This window comes from Drosophila subpulchrella, chromosome 2R (genome assembly GCF_014743375.2).
Source record: "Drosophila subpulchrella strain 33 F10 #4 breed RU33 chromosome 2R, RU_Dsub_v1.1 Primary Assembly, whole genome shotgun sequence".
Taxonomy (NCBI): domain Eukaryota; kingdom Metazoa; phylum Arthropoda; class Insecta; order Diptera; family Drosophilidae; genus Drosophila; species Drosophila subpulchrella.
The window spans coordinates 5,202,204-5,220,873 of NC_050611.1; the positions used below are offsets into that span (position 1 = coordinate 5,202,204).

At 45.1% G+C, this 18,670-nt stretch overlaps 4 protein-coding genes across 4 annotated transcripts; 1 reads left to right on the top strand and 3 right to left on the bottom strand.

The window, feature by feature from the left end:
* Nucleotides 1-282: 282 nt before the first annotated feature.
* LOC119550589 (bcl-2-related ovarian killer protein) lies at nucleotides 283-4,727 on the bottom strand. Its single transcript, XM_037859393.1, has 3 exons — nucleotides 4,035-4,727; nucleotides 976-1,119; nucleotides 283-916 (listed from the first exon to the last, which is right to left on the bottom strand). The coding sequence occupies exons 1-3, from the start codon at nucleotides 4,344-4,346 to the stop codon at nucleotides 458-460; spliced, it is 915 nt and encodes a 304-aa protein (XP_037715321.1). The 5' UTR covers nucleotides 4,347-4,727; the 3' UTR covers nucleotides 283-457.
* A 972-nt stretch (nucleotides 4,728-5,699) lies between these two features.
* On the bottom strand, nucleotides 5,700-7,888 carry LOC119550588 (oocyte zinc finger protein XlCOF6-like). Its single transcript, XM_037859392.1, has 2 exons — nucleotides 7,837-7,888; nucleotides 5,700-7,782 (listed from the first exon to the last, which is right to left on the bottom strand). The coding sequence occupies exon 2, from the start codon at nucleotides 7,776-7,778 to the stop codon at nucleotides 6,213-6,215; it is 1,566 nt and encodes a 521-aa protein (XP_037715320.1). The 5' UTR covers nucleotides 7,779-7,782; nucleotides 7,837-7,888; the 3' UTR covers nucleotides 5,700-6,212.
* A 2,108-nt stretch (nucleotides 7,889-9,996) lies between these two features.
* Nucleotides 9,997-12,647, top strand: LOC119549187 (senecionine N-oxygenase). The gene is made up of 6 exons (XM_037857016.1): nucleotides 9,997-10,155; nucleotides 10,207-10,369; nucleotides 10,433-10,622; nucleotides 10,777-10,948; nucleotides 11,483-12,021; nucleotides 12,342-12,647. Exons 1-6 carry the CDS (start codon nucleotides 10,107-10,109, stop codon nucleotides 12,519-12,521), a joined length of 1,293 nt encoding a protein of 430 aa, XP_037712944.1. The 5' UTR covers nucleotides 9,997-10,106; the 3' UTR covers nucleotides 12,522-12,647.
* A 168-nt stretch (nucleotides 12,648-12,815) lies between these two features.
* On the bottom strand, nucleotides 12,816-18,476 carry LOC119549186 (AT-rich interactive domain-containing protein 2). Its single transcript, XM_037857015.1, has 4 exons — nucleotides 18,079-18,476; nucleotides 16,994-18,009; nucleotides 14,013-16,837; nucleotides 12,816-13,911 (listed from the first exon to the last, which is right to left on the bottom strand). The coding sequence occupies exons 1-4, from the start codon at nucleotides 18,318-18,320 to the stop codon at nucleotides 12,931-12,933; spliced, it is 5,064 nt and encodes a 1,687-aa protein (XP_037712943.1). The 5' UTR covers nucleotides 18,321-18,476; the 3' UTR covers nucleotides 12,816-12,930.
* Nucleotides 18,477-18,670: the final 194 nt, after the last annotated feature.

The window sequence follows — 18,670 nt, forward strand, 5'->3', positions numbered from 1 at the left end:
GCCCTTTGAGATATTGTGCCTTAAATTATATTAGTAAAAATATTAAACAATACTTATTGTACTCGGGAAACCCACATGCAAAACTTTACTCTACATTTTTTGAAAATTTGCTTTTAATCTTAATCTAAAAATTCTATATTTAGCAATTTCCGCCTTTAAGAATTCAAACATTTGAATTTGCAGTGTCCTCCAGTGTTGTTAAACGTGCATAAACCACCTGTTGGGCCACCAGTGACTATTCTGCCGCTCTGGCATCCCACTTTCGCGCCAAATTCAAATCAATAGTTTTAAACACACGCTTTATTGCGCCTAGGTTAGGATAACAATATTATAGATAAAACAATGTGCACTACATACTACTACACGACTCGGGGTCCATGGAAGCAGGAATGATTCGAAGCTCTCACTGACTAAATGGTACGAATATACATCTAAAACGAAACGTTCCGGGGCAAGGCTAGAACAGCAGCGAATACAGTTGACCACCGATACGCTTACACACATTGGAGACCATATAGGCGCCCGCCGAGATGGTGACAAACAGCGTTAGCCAGCCCAAGAACGTGAACTCCCCGACCCTTGGTCGGATGTGTCGCGACAGGCCCAGCCAACCGCCATTGTCGATCAGCCAGTAGACCAGGTCATCCTCTATGATCTCGGCCAGCCCGTCTATCAGGCACTGTAGGTAGTCGAAATGTCCTTGGCGCACGCAGTCGATGGCGAAGCCGCCGCAGACGGCGAAGATTGAGATTATCTTGCCCCAGGTGATGCTCGAGCGGAACAGATCCTTGGCCACAAGGTTGAGCAGCATGGGTGCCATGTCGCTGTCCTCCAGCTCCCCGAATGGGGCCCTCGACAGCTGGCGCGATATGTTTGTGTATACCCGGGGGTGCATGCGCTCCAGTTCCTCGCCCATCTGTGGATTAAAGTGGGTTATTCAGTAGGTTATTCTCTGGCGGATTGGGGGCCACTCACGCTGTTCAGGGCCGGAAAGACCTCATAGACCACGTGCGAGGAGCCGGGGTCCAGAATGTTGCGCAGGCGCTGTGTCACCTTCCGGTTGAGGACTCCTGCCCGTCGCAGCCGGGCTCTGATGTACTGGCCGCACAGGCATTTCCCCTGAAATAAAACGACAAAGCCAAAAGTTCAATCAAATTAACTACTGTGCTTTGATCATTGCCAGGCAATTTTGCCCCATCAGCGGGTCACTCAATCAAATCCATATCTGCCCCGAAGTTTCCGGCGAACCTATTTACGTCTTGCGGAATTGGTTTACAGCCGAGTTCCGTGGACACCTGGCCAATTTCAATCTCACCTCTTACAGAGTCTCTAAAATTGCAGCCGAACTGGTGCTGAGTGCACATGGCGTTAATAAACAATGAAAGCGTTTCTAAACAAAAAGAGGCGATCAGCACGTGCTGTTGAAAATAATTAAAGCAAACTATAAGCTTCTGGAATCTGTAAGACGCTTAATGCTTGCCGCAATTAAGAAACCCACTTTCATGTCTCCCCATACAATTCCGATCAATTAGCCATAGCTTCCCCCAATTTATGTCGCACAATTAGTGTTCGTCACGCCAACGACTTGGGGTCCAAGTAAACAGACAATTACCTACTTTGGCGCCAACTTGACTTATGACATGGCCAGTCAAAGAGATCGAATCCATGCCAAAATCGCTGGCCTTGCTGTTTTCGGCTGGGGTCTTGACAAGTCCATTGAAGCACTCCGAACCCGTCCAGCCTCCCAGTGAATTGATCACCTGCCCGCGGGCAGTACCAATAAATCCGTCAATTTGTTTACGTGATCTTGTTATGGCGATACACTTGGGCGCCGAACTTTTACCTTTTCGGCAAGTTTGGCCTGACCAGATACCATAAAATTAAGAGTTCGATGAATTCATCACTTAAGGTTTATGTGGGTGTGCTTTGTTTATTTTCGGAATGCTTGTTTATAATTGATTTACTCGTGGCGCCTCTGGGGTTCTTCTCTTTTGTCCAGGTGCCATTATTTTTGGGAACCTGCAATCAGCAGGATGCATATTTGGCAATGGCCCCATCTAAATCCTATTCTGATTCCTCAGTTGATAGGCTAAGGCCCTGCAATCTAAGCAAACTTCCGCAATGCGCTTTGTGCAAAAATTCCCCCACAAATTATCAGTCTCGGCAAAGGCAAATATATTAAATAAACACTTTACATTTCGCTCACCTAGAAGAGTCGGGTAAATATTTTACATAGCGAAACGAAGGCAAACGTGCGTGCACTGGAACTTTTTATCAGTCTGTCTCTGAGATAAAAAAATATTTACCTTATCAATTAAATTGTGACAGTAACACCCACGACCCAATTGGTAAATTATATAGATACGGATGGTTCGTCCTCGCTCGCAGCCACCACGTAATTTGGTAATTTCTCAAACATTTTAGCACAGTAAATAAGTATCGAGGTTCCCACTGTTTGCCGATCTGTTGTCTGTTTTGATGTGGTTGTTATTTCAAAACTTGTCCACAAAGTGCGTCAATTTATTTGAACAGCTTTCGCGTTCAGTTTGGGATTATGTTCCTCACTTTTGTGCACTTGCCGAAGACTTTAGTTTGCCTTGAAGCTCACTAATTTAAGTTCTTAAGAACATACCCTACACACTTAATGTTGAAATTCTTTTACACTTAACATACATATGAAGTTTAATATTTGAAATCGCTTATGATCTGTATTATTTTTTGTATGGAATCTCCGAAAATTAGTCGTTTTACTCTAATACTAAAATATTTCCTGTATGGTAGGCATTCATAAATCCTTACTTTAATAGGCATTCGAGACCAAAACGATTTGCTTTTCAGAGGATATGGCATACTGTTAGGGGTTGGAATGCTTGCTTATAAATGATTTTTTTTAAAGCTCAAACTGATAAATGTTCATAAAACTAAACATTTTTTTGAAGGAAACAAAAAAAGTAAAATTTCCAGACCCACCCAAAGTTTTATCAATTATCGGTAACATTCAGCAATAATTAAATATTTGTTCAACTGGTTGCCTTCTAGATATAAATATCACCAAACAATAATTTTATACCTATTCAAAAACAATCTAAGATGAAAAAATAAATTCTTGTTAATATCATTTACTTATTTATCTTTAAAAAACACTTGTTAATTTGGAAATGTGTATGACGAATTTAAGAGGAATAGATAACAGAAACATAAATGTATGTTCTTCAAGGCAGCTTATTAAATTAAATATGGTTTTGTTTACATACATGATACATTTATTATAAATGAAATTTGACTGTAAAATATGAATTTTGAAGTTTTGGTTTTCTAGAAAATTGTATTTTTTTAGTAGTCAAACTTTCCTGGAAAACAATTTTAATTTGGAAGTTTTAGTCATACTCAATGACGCAACTCTTAAGGATCTCAAAAATTAAGTAAAATACCCTTCATTCGTTTTGCTGCCATAAAAACATATGAATCTTAGAGTTCAAATCCCTAGTGAATATTTTTAAAAAATTAAAGCATACTGTATGGATAAGAAAACGATAAGTAAGCACTTTGTAATTTGAAAAATGTATTAGATATCAACTCCCTTGTATATTGTTTTCAGTTTTCACAAGAAAAGTTCACTCCGAAAATATGTTGTTGATCAAAAAATTAGTTAAAATCCATTGTATATCGTTTTCAAATTTCACAAGAAAAGTTTACACCGATTATATCTTGTTGATCAAAAAATTAGTTATAACTAATTGAGGTAGACTTTACTTTGTTGTTCCATAAATATAAATATATGTACTTTATAGGGTCCAAAAACGCCTATTTCAACCCCAGCTTTAGTACTCTCAAGATACATTGACCAGCTCTAAGAAATCTGTTTTATTTATTTAAGGACCTTAATAAGTTCTTGATTATTCCGCTAAATTCAACTCTAGTACTCCCAAGATACAGCTCTAACAAATATGTTTTATTAATTCATAGACCTTAATTGTTTCTGGATTATTCCTCACATCTTAGCTGTCGCACTATAAAGGCCACCTGGTGCTCACCTGGTTGATAATCTCCATCTTGTACTCCTGGTAGTTGGTCATGGTGCGCGTGCTGCTGGCCAGCGAGGATGTGGAGGCGGCCCTGGTCATGGCACCGCCGGCGTGAAGGGATCGTCCGTTGGAGGGATGTGTGCCGGGGCCTCCACCTCCCAAACCACCCACTCCCACTACCACTCCCCCTCCGCGGAGCGCCTTCCAGTCGCTGGAGGCCGTGGCAATGGTGCCGCGTCGATTCGCTGTGTAGATCTCGTGGTCCAGCGACGAGGACTTGAACTTGGCCAGCTTGGGCGGCGGACTGGTGGTGGGGGCCATGGTCGGTGGCCGAATGCTTGGCTGCCCGCTATTGTTGTTGTTGTTGTTGTTGCTGCTGCTGCTGAGGCCTTTGTTGGCGCTGCCCCATGTGGGTTGTGTAATTTCGAAAGCGCAGCAGCCTCGCGACTTTGCATGCACTATGCACTCAGAAATGGAACGCTTTTGGAGCGGATCAGCGATCACCTCAACGCCACTCGCCTTGCGCTTTTTTGGAGGTGGTCGGGATCGGATTGGGTTCCGATTTAATTCTGATAAAATGGGCAAAACAAAATAAAAAAGTCGGCGACGAATGGGGCGCGCAAAGCGGAGAGCAGCAAGCACGAACGAGAGGCACAAAGGAGAAGCACTAAAACTTGTTGCTGGTGCCGCGATCCCAGTTTCGTATTATTCCCAGCTCAGCCGCTCTGCTTTGCTTTCTTTTTCGACTTGTTGTTTTCTCGCCTCACATCACTTTGAACCTTTAACCGAGAGCGCGAAATGAAATGTTTAGCAAGTGGAAGTGGGGAAAAGCGATCGATCGCAAGCGCGCGCTTGACTCTCCGTTCTTCGTTCTCGGTTCTCCGGTCCCGTTCTTCCGAGCTTCCCGATCCCGCGAGCTTCGGTTGTGATTTGTAGGGATGTGAAAAGTATATCAAAATATCAGTGTTTCGATAGTTTTTGAATAAAAATAAATATTTATACCGTGAATTTAAAAACGCGAAAAAGTCAGACCAGATCATTTTCATTTTCTACATTTTGCAGCGAATGGTCACACCAGGTGATCTCGAATTCGCTCTCTCCTCTCCTTTTAACATAAATGTTAAGATACAACAGAGGTTTTCCTCTGCCGCTGCTCTGCAAACGTTGAAAATGTTGTATCTTAACTTGCTGTTAATGTGTGGCGAGCTGGTCCGCTGGTTCGGCTAAGCGGACCGGTTCCGGAGCCAGAAAAACAGCGATCATTTTATTTAGGGTGTTCCCTAAAATATTGAATTGTTAGATTTTGGTTAGTTGTTTATCAGCTGCCCCATACAATCTCCATTTGCAGAAATTTCATCAAGTCAACAATCAAATAATAAAAAAAAATAGTTGGTTTTAACTGCTTAACATTTTTAAATATCAACATACATGGTCCCAGCTGTTTAAAATTTCAACAGTAACCATTTAGGATCGTTCCCTAAATTGCTGAAGCGTTCTGTTAAACTTTCAACAATTCAATTATTTAAAAGTTTAGGGAGTACCCAGAACGTTTCCAAATAACAATCTAAGAAATTACATTTTTTGCTCCATCTATATATTTTATTCAAATTCAAATTTACCACATCAAACTTTGATCGAAACGAAAAGCACCACCAGAAACAAACAAAGAAATGCTTTTGGTTTTAATTTTATTTATTTTCTTATTATGAGAATAACAATTTTAGAAATAACGTGGTTTGGATTTAAAAATCTTTAAACAGATTTTCATGAAAAACAAATCAAGCTTGAAGTTTTTTATAGTTGCGAAGAGCAAAGATTTTTAAATCTTTAAGTACTGGTCGAAACAAGTTAGTTCCCTTTGGCTATGATATATGGCTTGATCTATAAGGAAAAAACCTTAACCCCATTCAAATTTCAGGTATACGTCTTCAACATTGTTGTAGGCAGTTATCGAAAAGTACAAAACTAAATAAAAAATTAACATTATCTTTTTTCCATCGCTATAATATCAAAATGCGAGGTGAGCTACCATTACTTTAAGATTTTAAAGTGCAGACTGCGGAGATACAAATGTATCTCGATCGAAGTTGATAGCTTTATCTTCAAAACTATGGAACGACTTCGAACGTTTGCTTCCCAAAATTTCGCTTAAGATCTGTATTATGGAAAAAGATTCTGGAATGGGTGTTATCCTGTATGCGTTCGCAAATGTGTCTGAAGATTGTCCTTCTCGCTGAACGCCCTTGGACAGTGGGAGCACTTAAAGAGAAGAACTTCTGAATGCGTGTGTAGGTGCCTTTGAAGATGTAGATTACTGGGAAAGATCTTTGGGCACTGGGAACACTTGTACTGTCCTATTCCTATGTGAGTTTGCAAGTGCTTCTGAAGACTCAAATCCTGTGTAAAAGACTTTTTACAGTGGGGACACTCGAACAGTCGTTCTGAGTGCGATCGCAAGTGCTTATCAAGATAAGAACTACTGATAAAAGACTTTAAGCAGTGGGAACACTGAAACGGTTTTTCACCTGTGTGGATTCGCATGTGTGATTGACAACTTAGTTTCCGGGTAAAAGACTTTTCGCAGTAGGGGCACTTAAACTGCGTTTGATTGCGTCCCATTTGTTTTAATGAGTGCGATATCAGGTGTTTTTGAAGACACTGACTCCGTTTGAAAGACAATGAGCAGTCGGTATGGGTACACTTGAACGGTCGTAGTTCTGAGTGGATTACTTCGTGTCTATTACGACTCGAAACATGTGAAAAACTCGCTGGACAATATGAACATGGGAACGATCCTCTGGAAGATTCTTCGTGGGTTCGCAAGTGCTTTTGCAAAGCAGGATTTGAGGTAAAAGTCAGTGAACAACGAGAGCACCGTAACTGTTTTTTGTGGGTTTCCATATGTTCCTGAAAACATGATTTGTTAATAAAAGGCATAAAACAGTAAGAACACTTGAACAATGGTTCACTAGTGTGCGTTTTTAAGTGTGTGCTAAGACTGGCTATTTTTTTAAAAGTCTCTTCGCAGTGGGAACACTTGAGCAGTCCTCCTGCGTGAGTGCGCAAATGATTCCTTAGACTCAAATTCGTTGTATAAGCCTTGGAGCAGTGTGAGCACTGGAACGGACGATATCCTGTGTGGGTTTGCAAGTGATCCTTGAGTTCACATTTAATTATAAAAGTCTTCAGGCAAGCATAGCATTTCTTATTACTCTCGCCATGGCGAGACTCATAATATACATCGTCTCCGTCTATTTCTTCTTCATTATCGATTTCAGTCTCCTCGACTTTAACTTCGTCTACCAATTCCTCAAAGTCGCTGTTTGAATTAAGACGGTTTTCTTCTTCGAATTCATCGACCTCAAGAGGTTCGTTCTTCACCTGGAACAGGTTTGTAGGTGGTTCCTCCTCATCCACCACTTCGTCGTTAAATTGGACATCGTGCTGATAGTCCAACTCCTCTTCATTCAGGGGCTCGTTCTTCACCTGACACTGGAACGGCTCTTCATGTGGTTCCACTTCGACCACTTCTTCCTCAAACTGAGGCACTTCTTTTGATAACCCAAATGCATTTTTTGCGTCCTGCAGGCAGGAAGAGCAAATGGTTTCAGGGAACAAATCCCCTCTTGCAATTTTAGAGCCGCTGAACTGGGAAACGATATTCACAATGGATTCGGATTCAAGTGTCCCTTTAAACATATCGACCATATTTCCATTTTCACTTAGGCAAACACGACACGTTGGTGTCTCCATCGCTCTGAAATGAAATAATGACATAGAGCTCCGATTTTCATTGTACTTATTTTCTTACAACCAGATTACAATATTTTCAACTCAGATGGTGGTATGGTTTGTTTTCTTTCTAGTTAGGGATGTAAGAACTCGAGATTGTTTCGATACTATTGCGTATTCTTTTCTTTAGTATTTTTGATGTGTTGACAGGAATAGATTGGTGGGTGCATTGGATAGCTAAAAAACGTTCAAAATTGTTGGGTTTGTGTACAGGTAATATATAGATATACAGTGATGAACTTAATAATTGGTACAAGCATTTTGAACATGAAATGAACTTGCCACTTATTTTGTACGATAGAATAACTAATTGTTTGCACAAAACACATTACTTTATTACTATAGATTTTATACATAATTTACTTTTTCTGTAACTATTTTGGTTTATTTTTCCTCTCACCTTCTATCAATGTAGATTCTAGAGTTTTAAAGGAATTGATTATATTTACTGTCCAGACGCTGTGTTTACCGTTCAAAGCCTTTTATGACATTTTTAAGGAGTTTTACCTTGCCCAAATGCATGGCATGTAAGTAAAAATATTTAAGTGGTCAGGAAGGTAAACAAATCACATAAAAGGATGACGTCAGATATATTCAACTTTGGGAAAAATACAAATTTTTCGGCAATTCAAGAAATTATTTAACATATTGAAGAAAAGTATTACTAGTATATTAAAAGTCAATACAGTTATGTAACAAATTAATGGCATCACATTAACATTAGCGTAGTTATATTAGATTTGGTAAAATTGGTATGGACGCAAAGAAGTAATAAATCGTAAGAGGGAAAACATACTAATTTGACATATGTAATAGTACCAAAGATCGAATGCCTAAGAAATTATGTATTTAAATTGAGTTCAATTAAACCCAGACTAGTGTCCATTAACTTATCAATATTTGCATAGTAAAAAGCAAAACATATCATATCAAAATGTGATTAAAGTGGGCGATTGCTCGGAAGCGTGCAGTAAAAACACTTCATTCAATCTTGATTAAGACCAAGGAGCTGTCAAAGCATGCTTATGTTGAATTCGATTTCAGTAGAGTATCGATCTTAGTAGAGTACCCAATCAATCCCATTATCACTGTCTGAGAAAGATCTATTACTTGGCTTCCTCACTCCCGATGCCTAAGACTATTGCCCACTGCCAACCCCTATTAACACCCCCAGCAAAGAATTTTCCATAGGCTTCACTGCGGCCTGCTACAATGTTGCCCTCGGCAATGTTTTTGTAATTGAATGAAATTAATTATATTCCCGTCGCTGATGATTTTCAATACACATTCGATGTATTGGTGCGGCCAGCTGATAATTAAAAGCTCAAATAGGCTGTTAAACTGAATTGACACAGTGACTCCGGGTAAGGGGGTATAAATCTCCGCCGAATCTGTATTGATAGTGCTATCAGTTCGCTTTTTCGGATCGGTTCCTACGTCTTCCAGCAGCCAGAGCCAGATGCTCATGGCTTACAGTCACAATCCTCAAGGTAAAACAATCTAAAGGTTCATGGGTATTACTTCGTTAAACCAAAAAATGTTTAGTATTGAAAATGTTAAAATAAATGCTATGATTAAAATGTCATTGTGGCAGAATGGCATGCTAGTAATCCATATATTGTTATTATTTATCAGTCTAGGTAGCATTACTAGTTAAAAGTTAATTTATAATTAATTAATTTACAATATGAGAAGTTAATTTCCATGATACATTTGGATTTGATAGGCTTACAGATTAGAATATACAATCAGTAAGCTCATAGTGTCTATAAGGTAAATATAATTTAAATAGAAATTTATATAAAAATATAAAAATTTATCAAAACTATTTAAAAACTATACTAAAACTGGAACTTCTAAGTAAATTTGCAGGGTAGAGATACTTTAGGTGAGGTCTTACTGTAATTCCGATCTGTTGGCGGCGGGTTCCAGACGCTTACAGAACGCCAGCGCCAGCGTCGCTGTTATGTCACTGGCAATCGCAAATGATAAGGCGGTAGCGGTGGATGAAGCCGCCTTGCGAAGTCCCCTCTTCCCGAAAAGCTACTCATGCTCATGTATTCCTTATACTACCATGTGGGAATCAACTTATCAGTTGCACCCAGCTCGTAAACAATCTAGTATACTCGAGTGTAGCGCACATCGAGACGGCTTCCCGGGTCTATAATATCTGTGGGAGCTCGAGCCCTCGGTTAGTCGTTGGTCAGTCGCAGAGGCGAAGCGACGTGTTACTCAAACTACAAAGACAAGCTGCTTGGAAAACACGCTACCATTGAGGAATAACCAAAAATGATGAAAACTCCATTGGACCAAAAGCGTCGCGTTTGCGTAATAGGAGGTAATGTCCAAATCTGCTCTGTAAAGGTGCATATCTGACATCTTATCTCAGCTGGAACAGCTGGTCTGTGCGCCCTGAAGAACTCCCTGGAAGCGGGTCTTGATGCGGTGGCCTATGAGCGGGGTACGGAAATCGGAGGAACCTGGATTTTCTCCGAGGAAATGCCGAAAGACGAGTACGACGAGGTGCACAGCAGCATGTACGAGGGATTACGGTAGGTGATATAGTTATTAATACATAAAGGGAAGCTGTCTGATCTATGACTTCTTGGTTTCAGCACCAATCTGCCCAAGGAGGTCATGGGCTATCCTGACTACTCGTACCCCGCCGACATCGACGAATCCTTTATCACCTCCAACCAGGTGCTGGAATTCCTTCGCTCTTATGCGGAACACTTTAAGCTGAAGCCCCATATCAAGCTCCAGCACGAAGTGATAAGAGTGCGTCCTCGCCTGGACGACTGGGAGGTTGGTAGCGACGTCACGTATTTTCGAACCAGTTTTTTGGTGTCTCAATCACAGCGACTTGTTGTTATTCCCCGCTCATACGGATCTTGATCTTACATTGCGACTGATGAAATACTGATTGACATTACGGGGGCTTTCCTCCGATCATTCGCAGGTCTATGTGTGGGACCACAGCACGGATACCTGCGATCCAGTATACTACGACTTTGTGTATGTCTGTAATGGACACTATACGGAACCGGACATACCGAGTGTCGAGGGAATGGACCTGTTCGAGGGCAAGAAGATGCACAGCCACCTGTACCGCAAGGCAGATAAGTTTAAGGGTGAGATAAGGGGGCCTGTGGCCTGTATCTTTTCTGTATCAGTCTGTCAAAACCAAAGCTCTGGACCTGGCAACCATAGCCGTCTGGCCAGAGTCCCACTTCTGTTATTCCCCATAAATAATTGGAGCACCCTCGAGAGCAGATAATATTGTTGACGGCCGAGTGACATAATAATATCAAGTGTTGAGGGTCTGTGCCAATTTTAAGCGCCCGTTCCACGTGCTTTTGTAGTGATAGCTAAATATACCTGTAGCAGGATCTAATCTTCAGATTTTCATGTTCAGTATATATTACTTTAATGCTGAACATAATTTACCATATTCAAAAGATAAGCTTGAGGCATACAAAAGTATCAATCATACGCACTGTTGCCTTTGATCAAAAATTGATTTTAATTTACACAAGTGGAAAAGATTTCAGTGGAGTGGAAAGGAAATGGATGAATTGATATGATATGATATTTTTCTTCAATAGCAAGATTAGAAATGGTGGGCATATTTGAACTAAAATCTGACTTATGGACTTATCTTTCAGACGAGCGTGTTCTGATCATTGGCGCCGGTCCCAGCGGAATGGACATCACCAACCATGTTCGCGTGTCAGCCAAGCAGGTGTTCCTTAGCCACCATCTGTCCACTACTCCCAACACAGCCTTTATGGGCAATGTCACACAGAAACCGGACGTGCAGCGCTTCACCCCGGATGGAGCCGTCTTTACGGATGGCAGCACGGAAAGCTTTGACCATGTGCTGTTCTGCACCGGCTACAAGTACACATTCCCCTGTCTCAGCACCGATGTGGGCATCCAGGTGATAGACAACTTCGTCCAGCCACTGTGGAAGCACTGCATCAACATCAATCACCCGACCATGGCTTTTGTGGGGCTGCCCTTCAACGTGATCCCCACCCACATTTTCGACATGCAGGTGCGCTTCACGCTGAAGTTCTTCACGGGCCAGCGGGAGTTCCCCTCGCGGGAGCAGATGATCGCCGAGCTGGAGCAGGAGATCGGAGAGCGATGGGGCTGCGGCGTCCACAACCACAAGAAGGCACATCAGATGGGCGAGCGACAGGTGAATATTAAGTTGTTTAGTAGCTCTTTTAATAACCGGTACTTTTATGAAAATAAATTCAAGAAGAAATAATGGTATCAAAAGTTTTAAGAAAATGTATGTCAATTATCCGGAAGAATGGTTTAAAATACTCGTAAACATGTCATCTAAACTAACCTGGAACATTCATAAACATTTTTAGTAGGGACTTATATAGCTGCTCTATACACATATTGCTCAAATACATTATTTTCGAAGTGCTGAAACAAAGTTTACAGGCAGAAAATATCGGATAGATGACTCATCGTATCTCATGTTTTACTAATGATCTGTTCTTCTAGTTTGTTTACTACAATGAACTGGCGAATCTCGCGGGCATCGAAAACATCAAGCCAGTCATCCACAAACTGATGAAGGACTGCGGCAAGAAGTACATTTTTGAATTGGACACGTATAGAAGCAATCGCTACACCATCGTGGACGACGAAACTTTTTTGAAGAATGGAAAAGCTACCGCATGATACCATTTTCGTCCTATTTTGTACCATATGTTAGTCCCTAAGAATGGTTTCTTTGTATGACCTGATTCGAAAATACTTCAATTTGATATTAAAACCCAGCTTGTGCCTGTGACGATAAAATTTAAATATACCACATTTTGTATGTTATTAACAAAAAATAATTAAAAAACAACTTGCAAAGCGGTATATTGAATAGCGTACCCATTGGATATTGGCATCGCGTTCCTACGCAAATTGTTCTATCAGTTTTAAAACATTCACAACATTTATTCGAAGCTCGAGACACAATAGCAATTTCCCGACAATGGCAATACTTTCATTTAGACAAATAAGGTATGTTTTCTCACATTTTATAGTGTCGTTATTACAGGTCAGTTTAATTATTTATTTTTATGGTTAGCGGTATCGGCTACTGGCTCAGCTCGTACATGATGTGGGAGAGCACTCCGCTGGCCTCCACATTGCTTAAGGCCACATTGGCCAGGTGGGGCTCATAGCGCTTTAGGGTTCGCTTGGCCGTTGACGAGTAGGTGACAAGGTTGCGTATAATAAGCGCCGCCGTCAGTCGAATGCTCTTGGTGACGGGACCCTCGTTTTCGTCCATAAACTCCTTGGAATTCGTGTAATCGGTTGTGTGCCGGCTCATGGCTTGCATTGCTGCGCTGCCCACAACAGGAGTCGCTGGAGCAGGACCCGTGGATGGACCAGTAGCCAGTCCCGCCAATCGTTGGGCGTGTCCCTCGTTACGCACTATGGTAACGGGAGGCTGCGTTGGCGCTACATTATGAATGCCGGTGGCCAGGCGCCGTTGCACACTGGCGCGCAGATTCTCCGTGGTCAGATGCCGGTCGATCAGATGCGTCATCAGTGAGTAACGTTTGCGCGCCCTGTTGTCGCAAAAGGTGGGTCCACTTCCCCACTGACAGTAAATGTCGGCGTCAGAGTCCAGGTGATCCGGACAGTGGACATTGCACACATGGTACTTGAGCTCGTTAAGAGACTTGAATTTTTTGCGAGGACAGTTGCGCCAGTCGCAGATGAACAACCAGTTCGCGTCCACGGGCATAGCGGAAGGCGTAGGACTGCCATTCGAAGCTGGTGACGCATAGACGCTTTGACTGACCACCAAAGCACTGCTGCTGGGAGCGGTGGTGACAACAGCTGATCCAATTGTCGTTTGGGCCACCACCTGGTGCTCCGCTGGCTTAGCTTCGCTGCTTGCCGTCACAATAACTTTGACGCCTTCCGTTGAATCACAGATTCCCGACGGTGTCACCACCACAGCCTGAGTGACAGATGGCTGCAACGGCTTCTTAGCGACGAGCACTGTGCTCGGCGGAGTTCCTGGAGCGGAAACGGCTACTACTTTCGGCTTTGTCGCATCCGGAATCTGAAAAATATTGAAATATTTGTTATTAAATAAATGTATATAATTTATAATTAATCAACCAACAAAAATATTTCGCATCAGTCTTAATAATAAGAACTTACTGCCGGCATGGTAATCTTCTGTTGAATGATGGATGGATGATGCGGCTGCTGCTGGTCCAACACGGTTCGCATGTGCTGCGGCTGCTGAATAGCCACGCCCCCAACCGTAGCTGAGCTGGTGGGCGGCTGTGTGGTGATGATCGTCTGCGAGTTGAGCTGGCTCTGTTGCAATGGAGCCGCAGTGGCTGGGGTCTGCGTGATAAGCGTCTCCTTAATTCCACCAAGGATAACCTGCCTCTTCTCGCCTTGAGCTTGGACGGCACCAGCCGAAGTCGGTGTGGCAGGGCCGGAGATTATGTGCTGCTGGATGATGGACTGGTGCTGCTGGAGCTGAGGAATGGGCAGCGCTGCGCCTGGCTTAGTGGCCACCAGCCGCTGCTGTTGTGTTAATTGCGACGAGACGAGCTGTGGCTGGGGCTGCGGCTGGTGAAGCTTGATAGTGGCCGGGATCTGGTTCAGCTGCGACAGCAGTGAGGGAGACATTTGGCCAGCACCCAACGCTGGCACCGGTCGCTGGGGGGCAATAAAGATTTGCTGCTGGGGCGTAGCAGTACGTGGCTGGGCCAGTTGCGGAGCAGTGGTGGTGGTGACCAGGACCTGCTGGCCCTGCGCTGTTGTCATTATCATTTTCTGCGTTCCCGCCACATTGGCAGCGGAAACGCCTCCTGGCTGCTGAAGGATGATTATGGTCTTCGTCTGTTGTTGCGGCGTTTGCGTCACAAGCAATGTGGGCGGAGCCGATTGCGTTGATGTAGGAATTGTTGGCTGCGTTTGCTGTGCCACCAGATACGTTTGACCTTGCTGGTTAGTGGCCAGGACATACTGCGTCTGCTGCGCTGGCGTGGCATCCATCGAGGACTTGGGTTGCAGTATCACCGGAACCGTCTGCAGGCCCTGATCCGTCTTAATGGTGGCCGTGGTTGCCAGTTTGAGTTGCGGAGGCGGGGCTGGAGAAACGACACTGTTGGCGGGAAAGACGAGCTGTCGCTGCGTCGGTTGCACCTTGGCCGGAATAAGTTGTAGCTGCTGTTGCTGTTGCGATTGCTGCTGGGGTTGCTCCTGACTTGACTTGGCCAGCGGTGGAACATCATCCATGTCCTCATCCTCCAATATAGATGCAGCCAGATCCGCGTAGAGGTTGGCCGCATTCTTTGAGGGAGTCACCTGGGTCTCTTCCTTTCCGGCAGAAGAAGAATTCGAGCTAGAACTACTGGCGGCTGCATCCAAGGCCAGTCGCTTATTCTGTTCCTCGTCGATGGTTAATTTGCGTTTGGCAGCGGCTGATGCAATGATGAGGGTGCGCCCGCTCGGGTCCTTGGTCACCACGTTTGCGCCACTCAAAGGAGCGAGTGGCGGCGGAGCCGAGTCCGTGATTGGCTTCTTTTCAATGGCCATCTGGGGATGCAGCGGCTTAATGGTGGTTTGCCCCACCTTCACCGGTGTGTGCTGCATCAGCGGGTTGTTCACGAAGGCGCTTATAGCTGTCGAAGTTACCTTGATAGGCTGGGTGGCATTTGTGGCCGACGCTGTGGTGGCCACCAGGGCTGGCGGCTGTGGCGTCTGAGCCTGGGCCTTCTGCTTCTGCTGGCGCTCAGTGACCTTGTTGGCCAACAGGCTTTTTATCAGCGATGAGCTTGGAGGTGGCGTGACAGCAGACGAAGCAGATTCTTCAGTCGGTACCTCCGTTTGAGCAGGATCACTTGACGATGGCTTGGGCAATATGGGAGTCTCCTTTTTGATAGGAATAATGTTGGTGGCAGGCCTCTGTTGCATGGCTAGCGGCTGCGCTCGCATCCGAATCCCTACATAGTAAGTCCCAGGCAGCTCCGTTCCGTCCATCTGCCGTACGATCACCGGTCCCACCGATTGGTTAAATATAAGCCGAACCAGACGAGGGAATTGCATGTGATTTACCACGGAAAGCTTGCCCGCCTTCTGGCAATGGGACAAGTAGATCCTGTACAGCTCCGCCTGTTCCACTCGCAGATCGTTGCCGTTACCTGCCCGCTCGTAGGTAGCTCCCAGCCAGGCCAAGGCGTACTGTTCGTCCTCGTGTGTGAAACTTTGGGAGACAGAGGGCAGGCTGGGAAGCGACACAGTGGCAGCGATTGGAGGCAATTGCACCTGTGGCAGACTCGGTACGGGAATATTAACCTGTGGCAAACTAGGCACCGACAGACCGGGAATCGGAACCGTAACCAAACTCTGCTGCTCTCCCTGGGGCAGGAGCACCTGCGTCTGGGCTGGCGTCGGCGTAGGCAAAACGGCTGGTGGCTTGACCGCTACTTGCAGGGATGTTGGGAGTGTCGTGATGGAAGTGGCCGAAGCGGGAGCCTGCAAAGCAGGCATGTTCTGAGCCATCGAGGCGATCATGTTGCCCGGCACAACCTCTACCACCCGCATGAGTATGCAACCGTCGGCGCCATATGACTGTGCCTCTACGGTGATTAGAGCCACTAGCTGGTCCAGTAGGCCACGCACTTGCATCAGCATCGAGCAGGGTCGGGCGCCCAGCGAACTAAGTGCGTATACTGCCTCCAGAGTAAAGATTATCAGCATAACGTCAGTGAGCGAGAGGAGCAGCATGGCACGTTGGTAAAAGTCCAAGCCAAGGCAACGGTTGATATGCTGTGAATTTCCCTCGCGGCCGCACAGCTTGTAGAGTATCTCCAGGCAGCTAATGATCACCGCCCGGTCGTTGGAGTCGACACCCTCGCAGAGGGTGGCCAGAAGATTCCGCGACAGCTCGTCAGTGGTGGGATCGAGAAGTTCAAACTGTTGAGCCAGGTTGCCGGCTGTTTCAAGAGCCTGGATGTGGATGTTGCCTAGAGAAAACAAAGCAAGGTTTAGACATCCGGATTAAAAAAGGTATTGGTTATATTAAGATATTTCACAGACATATCGGAACCCATTACAAAAATCATTTGGCTATAACTTGTAATAAAATGTTCCTTCTACAATCGCTTTTCTTTTATACTCACTCCATCGCACGTTCGCGCCCATGACCAGATATCGCCACAATGTGCGGTTGGAGGCCAGGAGCGCGTGGTTTTCCTGGTGGAAACTAAGAGCACGCACTAGCTGGACAATCTGGAGCACGCGCTGTCCCATGCGTTCGTCTGTGCCGTTGCTGCGGCGCAGGTTGAGGAAGTCCAACTCGTCGCAGGCCGCCAGCAGTTCACTGCGAGCCGCCGAGTTCTCCGTGTCCTCCTTGCTTATCAGACCGTTGTCCAGCCAGGCCTGCTCATCCGTGTACAGCTCCAGAATCTGTGGCCTATCGTGAAGCAGATCCCGCCAGAAGCTGAGCTGCGAATGGTGTCGCACCTCCGCGTAACTGTGCTGGAACAGTTGACGCATGGTGAAGTCGGCATAGACACCCAGGTGAGCCAGTAGCACGTCGAGCAGTTTGGGACATTCGGACAGCTGCAACGTGTGGCGCATCTCGTTGGCCATCAATGTGCACACATTGATGGCGAAGTCTTGTTCGTTGGGCAGCGGTGAGAGCAGGGACAGCAGAAGCTTCTCGTAGGTGCTGTGTCGATGCAGGTGCGTAGACATCTTGTACTGTCGCCTTCGCTCCACATTAACAGAGTGCTGGCGCTGGTTGTAGCTCATTGGCACCGCCGGCAGCGTAGAGTGCGCTGAGCCGAAGATACTGCCCAGACCACCGCTGGCACCGGCCAAAAACCGTGACCGCGACCGTCCTCCGCCCATCTCAGCGTTCTCGATGGCCGCCTCCAAGGCCTCCATTTTGTCCGGGTCCTCGCCGAAGAAGTTCAGGCGCTCGTACTTGTCCAGATAGCGTCTGTAGATGTGCTTGATGGCCGCCGTGCCGTTCACGCAGCGCTCCCGCAGCGTCTCCATGGCGCTGTACACCTCCTCCCACTCGTCCCGCATGTTGACCTTGTTGAAGCCGCCGCGTTCGGTGACCTCGTTGTACAGCTTGTACAGGTCGACCTGCTTGCCACTGATCTTGGCCGGCTGCGTCAATGGAGTGCTGTTCGGTGGAAGAGAGGGGAAAGTGGGTCAGGGAATCTCAAATGGCTGGGGATTTCAGCGAACTCACCCCCGGCGTTCGTGGAACTGCTGCAGATCCCTCCAGAATTCCTCCGGAGGCGACGCTGGCTTCTCCTCGACCTTCTCCGGGACCACCTGTAGCTGGCTGGGATGCCTGGAGCGCAGTGGCGTCCCTGAAAGGCCAATCTTCACCGGCGTCTGCTGATCGGCCGGCAGAGCGGCGATGTTTGCGGTGGCAGCGGGCAGCGATTGCAGCAGCACCCGCACACTGTCGATGGTGGAGGCACCCATTTTCGGATCTATTCGACTTGCTTCGCGAATGGGGAACACTTAACACATTGTTTTCTAATTAGTAAGACACGCAAATGCAAATTAAAATTAGTTTAAAAACTCAACAAAAATTACAACGCGACGCGGACGCGCTTCAGCAGAGTTGCATTCGCGAGCAGGGTTGTCAACAGAGGCCACTAATGTCGTTAGCTATCGATAGACAAATCGATATTTTCCGGCATCATTTGTTTTGTTCAAATTGTATCGCTTATAATTGTATCGCTTAACTTTATTATTTAATTTATATTTTTTATACTATACCCAAAAGCCAGCGGGGTATATTGATTTCGTGTTAAACCTAAAGGGAACAT

Coding starts and splice junctions, on each gene's coding strand:
- LOC119550589 (XM_037859393.1), bottom strand. CDS start 4,346: ATGGCCCCCACCACCAGTCCGCCGCCCAAGCTGGCCAAGTTCAAGTCC. Junction 1,120..4,034: donor AGATGGAGATTATCAACCAG/GTGAGCACCAGG, acceptor GTTTTATTTCAG/GGGAAATGCCTGTGCGGCCA. Junction 917..975: donor TCTTTCCGGCCCTGAACAGC/GTGAGTGGCCCC, acceptor TTTAATCCACAG/ATGGGCGAGGAACTGGAGCG.
- LOC119550588 (XM_037859392.1), bottom strand. CDS start 7,778: ATGGAGACACCAACGTGTCGTGTTTGCCTAAGTGAAAATGGAAATATG.
- LOC119549187 (XM_037857016.1), top strand. CDS start 10,107: ATGATGAAAACTCCATTGGACCAAAAGCGTCGCGTTTGCGTAATAGGA. Junction 10,949..11,482: donor CAAGGCAGATAAGTTTAAGG/GTGAGATAAGGG, acceptor CTTATCTTTCAG/ACGAGCGTGTTCTGATCATT. Junction 12,022..12,341: donor ATCAGATGGGCGAGCGACAG/GTGAATATTAAG, acceptor CTGTTCTTCTAG/TTTGTTTACTACAATGAACT.
- LOC119549186 (XM_037857015.1), bottom strand. CDS start 18,320: ATGGGTGCCTCCACCATCGACAGTGTGCGGGTGCTGCTGCAATCGCTG. Junction 18,010..18,078: donor CAGTTCCACGAACGCCGGGG/GTGAGTTCGCTG, acceptor TCCACCGAACAG/CACTCCATTGACGCAGCCGG. Junction 16,838..16,993: donor GGGCGCGAACGTGCGATGGA/GTGAGTATAAAA, acceptor TGTTTTCTCTAG/GCAACATCCACATCCAGGCT.